This window comes from Bidens hawaiensis, unplaced genomic scaffold, assembly GCF_021521415.1.
Source record: "Bidens hawaiensis isolate Kalapana, Puna unplaced genomic scaffold, B.hawaiensis_p1.1 tig00011787_1, whole genome shotgun sequence".
Taxonomy (NCBI): domain Eukaryota; kingdom Viridiplantae; phylum Streptophyta; class Magnoliopsida; order Asterales; family Asteraceae; genus Bidens; species Bidens hawaiensis.
This window is the reverse complement of record NW_027491935.1, coordinates 753,817-763,731: the sequence shown is the minus strand read 5'-3', so window position 1 is coordinate 763,731 and position 9,915 is coordinate 753,817. Positions and strand designations below refer to the sequence as shown.

Sequence of the window (9,915 nt, the reverse complement as noted above, 5' to 3'; positions counted from 1 at the left end):
TCATTTTCCTTTTTTAAATGAAACTCGGAAACACGACAAATTTTTCCATCCCTTATTTTCCTCTTTTAAATGAAACATGGGAACATAAAGTTTAAGTATTTTGTTATTTGTGTATAAGTTTTATTATTATAACTTGATACATCATACCGAAGGTTAATTCCATAATCTATAAAATATTTCATAAGGTCTTTCAATTTGTTGAAAAATACACTTCAAAATGACGTGTTAAGGATTCAAATTTAATATGAGAGTCGTATAGCACTTTGAGATGGAAGTTAATTTGGTGGTTCTTTAAATACTTAATCGGATAAAACTCAGAACGATAAGAACTTAGTATGACTTGTGTGAATTTTGAGAACCGAGAGTGAAGCATGTTAATAATCCATTGACACATATGTCGTATTACAGGAATGGGTTAAGAAACCGTTGGTTGTAATAATCATTTTCGAAACCGTTGAGGACGTTGTCATCTCTCAACACAAGTGGGTTGGGTCTTAATACTCCGTGTACATTTATGTTTGTAATTCAACTTTAACATTGTGTTCCCGAGTCTTATTTAATGAGGGGAGGGGAAGGAAAGAGGAAGAAAATGTATAAAAGTCATGTTCCTAAGAATTTTTAAGGAAAGAAGGGGAGGGGAGGGGAGGGGAGGGGAGGGAAAAGAGTAGAAAATGGGGATGTATATATGTCTTCCCAATATGGAGAGATTATGAGAGAAAATGTCTTGTCTCTAAGGATTTTTAGAGAGAATTGAATACCTTAGGGCTTAGACTTAACTTATTTAGGTCACATACCATAATGGTATTTTTCTTACATATATTATTATTATTATAATTATTATTAGCTTTTATATAGCTGTTAAACTGTGATCTTATTATTAATATTATTATAATTAGTAGTAGTTTTTATATAACTGTTAAACTTTGATTTCCTTTATTTTGCTTCATTCACATGTACTTAGAGCCGAGGGTCTCTCTGTAAGCCACCTCTCTATTCCTTTGGATAGAGGTACGGTGTGCCTACATCCCACCCTCCCCAGACCATACTTATAGCTTTGCTGTCGGTGGGATTTTACCGGGCATGATTGATTGATTGATTTCATTTTCTAAATTACCCACGTATCAATCTTTGTTATAAAAACAACCATCACGTTCTCCATATCCAAAATTGCAGTTTTTTTGGCGCCACTGCGGTTCTTTTTGGCGCAACTGGACCTCTCAACCTCTCATCATCCTAGAATCATCTCATCTTGAATCAGGTTAGCTTGTCTCCTATCAATTATTCAATGGTTTACCCTAGTTAAACATGTTTTGTGAACATATATGCTTTGTATTGGACCAATCTTTGTCTGAGCTTTGTCGACAGCTTCATGCCATCACAATTTAGGGCCCCAAGTTTCATATTTGGCTTATATGAAGATTATATCTTAATTTTAATTTGCAAAGATTCTGTTTCAAACCCCATTCATGTATCTGCCAATTAAGAATTGAAAATATTCATATAATACTTAATTTTTTCACTCATTTATCTGCCAATTAAGAATTAAAAATATTCATATAATACTTTAATTTTTTACATGTTTTTAACGAGATGACAACTTGGACTGGGGTGATAAAAACTTGACACTTTTGTAAATTACATAGCATAACACATAAGGTTAGGGTATAAAATGCAACATAAAACCGTATTGATCTCGAAACTTCAAACTTTGGTACCGATTCGGTACTGACGGTACCAAATCGGTACCGATTTCGGTACCGGTACCAATCGGTAACGGTACCGATTTTGCTCAAACAGCCTCCCTAATACCAATTGAATATTCATAGATTTTTTTGTTTTTTTAAGTGAAGTTTGGCAATTTGCTATGGATGATCAAATAGTTCGTGATCAAATACTCCGTATAATTCATGTTGTGCGAGCTAGACAATTACAAGCAGTTGGCTTAATTTGCTTATTGCTGGCTTTCATTACACGAAATAGATTGTCTACCAAAAAGCATGCTAATATACCTACTAGAGATGTAATTTTACAACGACGATATGTACGAGAAGAGATGCCACATGACCTTTCAAACAGCGGTAAATGTCGGACGCCCTCCCTTTTCAACTATATCTAGTCATTTTTTTAACAGTGTAAGCGTGGAATAAGTAAGTGTGAGAACGTAAAAGTTTGTAGTCTGGCAATCGCTTGATAGGTCAGGATGCTACCACTGCTATGTCCTGCAATCAAATCTTGAAATATGTAAGTTTATAATATTCTAACTATGAATAGGTGAGGCATATATTAATATTACCTGATCATATATAAATCTGTTAGCGACACGTTTGAAGGTGGCAACATCAACTGCATCGATTCTGGAAAATAACTCGGTAATTGGGATTCTACGCCCATATGTAATAAACTGCAAAGAAAGACAATGACATAGCTAGTATACTTTGTGATTGCATTTACACAAAAATAATTGCTAAAGAGGATTCTACATTGTATATTTACAATGACATAGCTGGTCCGTAGGCTGATATTACCATTCTGTGGGGTGCATAGTGTGTTGAAAAGTAGTCTTGAATACATTTCTTTGTAATCTTCTTGATGTTTTCTGCAGCTCCAAGAATCGTCCTACCGAGGGGACTGCCTCGGAATGCAACAGCATGCGGATGATCAAGCATTAGTTGCACGTTCCATGTCCGCGCCTAAACCAACCAACAGTCAGTATACAATAAGAGGCAACAAATGCTATCAAACGTATTTTCTATTTTAGTTTTACTTAAAGGGTATAATGGTAAAATTATAATTTTCTTTTCTTTTTCTCCCAACTCGGGAACACAAAAAATATTTAAAATCCTTTATTTTCCTTTCCTTTCCTTTAAACTCGGGAACACAACAAAAGGTTTTTCATCTCATTTCTTTTCTCTCCTAATTTCCTCCCCTCCCCTCCCCTCGTTAAATGAGACTCTGGAACACAGTGTAAAGTTTTGTTTTTCTAAAGGCAAACAAAGCAAGGGTGGCACGTCCCATCAACATTCAACACATCTACGCCTGTGATCGCAAACAACACAAACGACTAGACCCGTCAGAAATTCCAGAGGAAATCATCGTCTGAAGATTTACTGTTAATGACAGTTATACCAATAATAATGATATAATGATTATAATAATAATAATTTATACAATCATTTTTACAGCAACTATGGTACACTTTCAAACCGTCTCACCAAACCACATTCAGTATTCCATAAAATCTATATATTCCAATCTTAAAAAGTACAAACAATACACAAAAACTAATCACCATCAACAGTAAAATCAGGCTCAGGAGGCTTTTGCAACTTCATCAACTCCCTAGCAGTCCTCAAATCCCGGTTCCGCTGGACCCCACGAAGCGCATTTGCCGCAAACTTCGAAGCCAAAAACGCCGCCCCAAGGCTATAAGACGGGCCACCACTGCCGCCAGGATTATTCCGTGCCGCCTCTTTCTCTTCCTCCTTTCGTCGCTGCTCCAGTATCTTCCTCTTAGAATACCTCCGCCACGCTGCCTGAATGAAACAGGCCGCCCATGTCCGCCACTGCTGTGAGTAAAACCGGAAAGTGTGTTGCACCTGCCGGCTGTGAAGCCGCCGGAACTGACTGGCGACGAATTTAAGCTCGTCGGCCGGTAGGGCAAAGGCTTCCACTTCTCTTAACGCCTTCACCGTCCTTGTAGACGATGGGAGATTGGCACCTGATTTGGGGTCCAGGGCCCACGTGAGAAGCTCCTCACCACAGAAATCGCCTTCTTTTAACAAACTGCGATTGAAAAACCCGCTTCTGCCGCCATCAGTGGTCACACTCTCGAGGCGGCCGCGTATGATGAAAAGCATTTCATCAACAGGATCTCCTTCACGGACGATGTAGCTGCCGTCTGTATATAAACAGGGTTTTAGCCGCTCGCAAATGGCGTCTAGTAGCCTCTCATCCATGTTCTCAAACAGAGGAACCTGCAATGGAATTTTCAAAAAAGAATTAAATATGTTTTTCACATAAATACCCTTCTCTATGTATGTATTTAGGTAATAAGAGTTTGAAGTATAAGAAAGGAATAAGGGTATAATGGTCATAATACAAATCATGTTTAATAAAATGGTAAACTTATTTGACTTAAAATACAAACTTATTTGAAATTATGAAAAACTCATATGACTCCATCCATTGACTTTGAAAAGTCAAAATTTAAGAATTAGTAAAATTACCCTTTTGACCAACGCAAGACAAAGATGACGTTTAATATCCCTTCTGAGATCCTTGGGTAACGACTGAACCAAATTCTCCTCATCGACGCCACGAGTTTCTAACCACTTGTACTGATCGTACCGTCTAACACGCTCCTGAAGATCCTCTGGAAGTAACCGATGATGCATCCACTGCTCTGAGTCGCGCCTCTTAACCCTCATCTCTTCAAGCCGGATGGTCAAAGATTGAAGGTACGTCTGTCAACAGTCAACAACCCAAATTCAGTCAAAATTACAAAATGATTAACCAGAGTAAGTAGTTGTGAGTTATGACACGACCTGCATGTTTCCAATCAACAGAGCAAATAGAATGAGCCCCGATATGGCTAGTGCAATTGAGAATATTGTCTCTCCGGGATAAGTGCTAGTTTGCAGCCCTTGTCCTAACGTGCTGACAGAAAACCAAAAATAATATTAAAATTGGGACAAAAAGTATTTCGAGCTAATCGAATTCAAAAGAAAACTCAATTTACCTCAAATTTTGCAGGCCCCACCACAAGCAGTAACAATATTTTTGAACGAATTTTGTGGAGAACACTATGCCTGATGATAAAGCCTGTGTGAAAATTCCAAAATCAAATGGCGGTTTATCATCACTTGTAGCGCAAGCCTCGTTTAAAACATTGGTGCTGTTACTGATCCAGGTGGCATAATCTTTCAAGTGCTCGTTTCCACAGTATAATAAATCTGAATCGTATTTAGCATTTTCACAAGCTTTCTTCCAGCATGTATCGTTACGCTCAACGGACAGTAAATACCAGAAGGCCCCAACTATCTGGAAAAGACAATTGATTAATATATATTCAGTAATCAGTACATTTAACATAAAAGACCAGATTAAATAGTAGGTTACATGACTGGCGAGCATGTAGAGCAACAAATAATAAGCAGCTCCTGCCCAAGCGGTTTCGGCAAGGACACCTGCGGTCCTTTTTAGTTCTGAAGTCAAGGGTATGATTCGTGCAAATCTGGGGATGTATTGAATTAATACGATAAATAGTAAGGCCTCTTTTGTAGCTAGTACATCTGAACCTGTAGACCTCTGCAGATACCTCCATATAACAATCTGGAAACAGATAAAAAATAATGTTAAGCATCCATATTAGTGCATACTAAGAACACGTCAGCTGCCATGTCATCTTATATAAAAAAATTCAACATGGTCAATTTTAAGGACACATCAGCTGCCATGCCATCTTATATAAAAAAAAAGTCAACATGGTCAAACTAAAGAACACATCAGCAGCCATGTCATCTTTTATAAAAAAAGTTAACATGCTCAAATATTAAGGACATATCAGCTGTCGTGTCATCTTCAACAACAAAGAAAGTCAAGATGGTTAAATATAAGCGCACGTCCCATGTCATCTTTCAGAGAAAAAAAAAGTCATCATGGTCAAATTTAAGGATATATCAGCTGGCATGTAATCTTTTAGAGAAAAAGTCAAATTTAAGCACAGGTTAACTGCCATGTCATCTTTTACCAAGAAAAGTCAGCATGGCAAAATTTAAAGACACATCAGCTGCTATGTCATTATTATATATATTAAAAGGAGGATTCACTCCTCCTCACAATTACACTATTCAATTTTTTAATCTTATATTTATTACAATCATTAAATTACTAGTTTTTTACAAAAAAGAAAAAAGTCAGCATGGTTAAATTTAAGAAAACATCAACTGCCATGTCATCATTTTGACTATGCAATTTGATCCAAAATAACCAGTAACTCAAGTTGAAGAGCATAGAAAAAATTACTAATCTTACCTGTGGCAGAGGGAGCACAGAAAGAAAATCAATGATGAAATACCAACGCAAGTATCTCTTAGCAATTTGTCCCGGATCAATCACAAGTTCACCCCGTCCAAACACACGCGACGATGGAGCAATATAAGCAGTCCTAAACTCAAGCACCATATGAATAAGATAAAACGCATCAACAACCGTTCTCAATGTTGTAGCAATAGTGGCCAGCTTCCGGTCAATACCGAGGCACGTTTTGGTTTTATCAAAAACCGGAAGATAGAAAAACAAGGGGTCAATAGACACAGCCAAGATACATGACACAACAAAGAACTTGTTCCATGTTAAAAGGAATTTATCTTGCGGGTCAAAGATCTTTTTCCCCGACACTTTAAGATCTTCAGGGAAAACCGCATGAGAACCCCTAAATCCGAGGATTGATTTAAGCCCTTCTGACCCTTTTCTAATTCCATTTTTGAATGATCGTGTGGGGGTGACGGTTGTTTGCCGTGGACGGTTAAGGGTTAATCCATCGAATCCACATTTGTTCATTGCAGCTGATGAAGCGGGTGACGATAATCTAGAGTCTAAATCATCCAACCTATAAATGAAATGATAGGCGTTATTTCATGTTAAAGTGGATGTACTTGTTCTAACGTAATAATGAATAAATTAGAGGAATAGTGGCTGAATATGAAGGATATGAGTTATTACTAGTGAAGATAAAATTTACCTCACAAACTTGTCTTTTTGGCCAAACATGTTGCATCTAACGAAATCCCAACTGCCACCAACAAATAAGATAATATTAATGAACAAATGTGCATATGTTAAGAGGAGAGATCATGAGAAAACTCTTCTTCGTGAGAAAACTACACTACATATGCAGGGCATATCATACAATGAGGTTATACTACATATACAACAACAACCGTACCCAGTAAAAATCCCACTAATAGCAAAGCTATTAGCAGGGTCTGGGGAGGGTGGGATGTAGGCAAACCGTACCTCTATCCCAAACAATAGAGAGGTTGCTTCCAGGGAAACCCCCAGCTTGAAAACCATATGTATGAGACTGAATAAAAGTGACACAAAGTTCAAACACTAGACCTCTAGCTAGCAGAAAAAAACCAAATAAATACAATAAATAAATAGGTAGTAGTATTAATAATAATAAGTCATAGTATACTCATAATAATAAGTAGATAAACAAAAATAGTGATAATAGTAATGAATAATGGACTGTACAGCCAAAACCTCGAGACACATTTGTAACCAAAAGCTATATATGTCCCCTAAACGTCCTTAACCTTAATTCTACGTCTCCAAGAAATCCTATAGGCTGCATATATGTAATACGGATTTTTTTGGTTTTCTCACAAAGAATGAGTTCATATACATACATAAACAGACACATACACACAATGAGGATGGATTATCACAAAGTACAATTGAGGAAATTACAAAGGAAGCCTAATCAAAAGAAACGTGAGGTACTTTGTATATATATAGATATGATGAGGTTAATTACAAAGGAAACCTAATAAAATAAAAATCTGTTAATTATGGTAGAGATTATTAACCCTTACTATTACATCTAAGTAATAGTTGGAAAAATCCTTAATCCTTCTAATTCACCATGATAAGGGCAAATTGGGAACTATCCACCCGACATTAAAATTACTCAAAATTATTATAAAGATCAATTGCCCCTAATTATTCAATAAAACCTTATTTCACAATCCCTACACAAAACCAATTTCAATTCTTCTCACTTGAACATAAATCATAGCCAAACTGATAAAAACCCTAAATTTATTCATCATCTATTCAGCTGCTGTTGATCAAAACTCAACAATTAACAAAACCCAACAAATACATGAAGAATCAAGTTCAAAAGCAGCAAAATTGAGCCAGCAGAATCCAGAATTCACCTCGAATTACGAAATCAATCACAAGCACAAACAAACAATTAAAAGAAGAACAGTTGACTTACAGTGAACGGAAGAACAAAAGAAGCTCCGGCGGACTAAAGCATCATCATCGGGAAGAGTGAAAGAATTAATAAGAAGAAGAAGACAGGTTTGTTTGAGACAAAGAGACGAAATTGGCGACACAAACACCGAAAATAGGGAGATATGGTCAAATGACTTTCTTTTTTGATTAATATTAAATATTAAACTATTTAATGTGTTTTGTAGCTGACCCTGGAGATTTGTTAAAAAGTCATTATTGGTTCAATATGTTTGGGTGTTCACTATTGACGTGGCCCATAATAAGTTTTACTTTTTACCATGTCGGTTAATGTCAAAATAACTTAAACATGTGAATCTGGCTCAAAGTGGACTTCCCATCATGTCATGTATGTCGGATGGCGTCGTGAACACCACGTTGATCTTTATCAAACGACATCATCCATTAGCCATTGCCATGAGCATAACGACTTTATTCTTCTTTTGTTTCTGCAAAATGTGGTCCCATCCCCCCATTTATAGCCCTTAGACATCGACTTTATTAAAAAAAAAATTAATAATTATTATAAATCATTTTATAAACCAACACAAATTATACCTCACACCACACTTATTTTACTTTTCAAGCTACACCAAAATATCTTGTCTTCTTGAACCAAATTAATTATATATGACACCGGGTAATCCAAACAACCTGTATTTCTTGAACCAACGCACGCAAGAGATGGTGTTCGGCCGATATTACCACCCGAGCTAATTAACCCACCCCAACTACTTCCCGAGTCCCCGTCACTTTCTACTGAAGCACCCGAGTCTCAACCATCATCCACTCAAGTACCCGAGTCCCAACCTTTACCTGCGCAAAACAAACCAACAACATCCAAACGAAAACACACAAAAAACCAAGCGAAGAACCAAAAGAACCTCGACACGAGAGGGAGATGTGGACACATGAGGAGGAGTTGGCATTGGCGAAAGTGTGTCTTGACTCGTCAGAATATTCCATCGAAGGTAATTTTTTTACATGTGTATTTTATTTTGTTCTTTATATATATATATATATATATTATTTCTTTACATATGCTACTATTCTATAGAGTTGTCCCTATATTTTTACAGGGGATAGTAAGTGTAAGGCCCTGGTCCGGATACCATACATTGCATGTTAGATTTACTCATAAACACAGTTCTGAATTGTGACATTTGTCATTTTTGTTTTGATTCATATTGGTACTTATACGATAAACCCGACATGTTTTGTGTTTCAGATCCATGGACATTAATAAAATAGTGTATATTTTAAGTTATAATCATGTTCCATACTTGTCGTTTTTCTTTTAAGGCCCTTAACGGTGTTTAAAACGCTTATTCTATGCTCAAAGACCTAAAACGCACTATAAGGACCAAAGTTGCCAAAAAACAACCAAGATAAAGCCCATAAATATTTTACCAACTATAAAACATATTTCTGTCTAGATTTATTTTAATTATTTTGTTTAAAATAAATTGTTTTAATTATGTTATTTAAATTAAAGGTTTTACTTTAATTCAAAAACAACCAATGGACATTTTTGCATGAGATTCTATTGGTGAAGCCTTGTTAAACTCTCAAGCCTTTCTCTACACCATTGGCCTATAAATACAAGTGCATTTCACTCATTTTCAGCTGCTCATCTCTTTCTTCTCATTAATTTTTGGATTTGTGGAAGCAAATTAAAGTGTTCTTGCCTAAGTTGACTTTAAAAGTCAAACAAAACAATTGTTTGATTTTCAATATGATTTGGGTAATGTTTTGGGGTGTTTTCAGTTTGTATTAGTCTTATATATATGTTTAATTGTTTTCCTTCTTCAACCTTGGTTGATTAAGGTATTTATGCCATCCTAAGTCACGTCTTTGCTTATTAAAGGCTAGTTTTGTCCGTTTTAGGATTTT

At 36.2% G+C, this 9,915-nt stretch overlaps 1 protein-coding gene across 3 annotated transcripts; it reads right to left on the bottom strand.

Annotated features, from left to right (window-relative positions):
• Positions 1-3,232: 3,232 nt before the first annotated feature.
• LOC143538968 (putative cyclic nucleotide-gated ion channel 5) lies at positions 3,233-8,149 on the bottom strand. Of its 3 annotated transcripts, XM_077032403.1 has the most exons (8): positions 8,006-8,149; positions 6,743-6,793; positions 6,034-6,610; positions 5,119-5,331; positions 4,739-5,040; positions 4,545-4,656; positions 4,227-4,463; positions 3,233-3,974 (listed from the first exon to the last, which is right to left on the bottom strand). In XM_077032403.1, exons 2-8 carry the CDS (start codon positions 6,769-6,771, stop codon positions 3,282-3,284), a joined length of 2,163 nt encoding a protein of 720 aa, XP_076888518.1. In that variant the 5' UTR covers positions 6,772-6,793; positions 8,006-8,149; the 3' UTR covers positions 3,233-3,281. The 3 variants fall into 3 exon arrangements, with proteins under 3 accessions (XP_076888518.1, XP_076888516.1, XP_076888517.1); XM_077032401.1 differs by having other exon boundaries at positions 4,739-5,331; XM_077032402.1 differs by lacking the exon at positions 8,006-8,149 and adding an exon at positions 6,947-7,062 and having other exon boundaries at positions 4,739-5,331.
• Between the last annotated feature and the right edge of the window lie 1,766 nt (positions 8,150-9,915).

Coding starts and splice junctions, on each gene's coding strand:
- LOC143538968 (XM_077032401.1), bottom strand. CDS start 6,771: ATGTTTGGCCAAAAAGACAAGTTTGTGAG. Junction 4,657..4,738: donor TGGGGCCTGCAAAATTTGAG/GTAAATTGAGTT, acceptor GTTTTCTGTCAG/CACGTTAGGACAAGGGCTGC. Junction 4,464..4,544: donor TGTTGATTGGAAACATGCAG/GTCGTGTCATAA, acceptor GACTGTTGACAG/ACGTACCTTCAATCTTTGAC.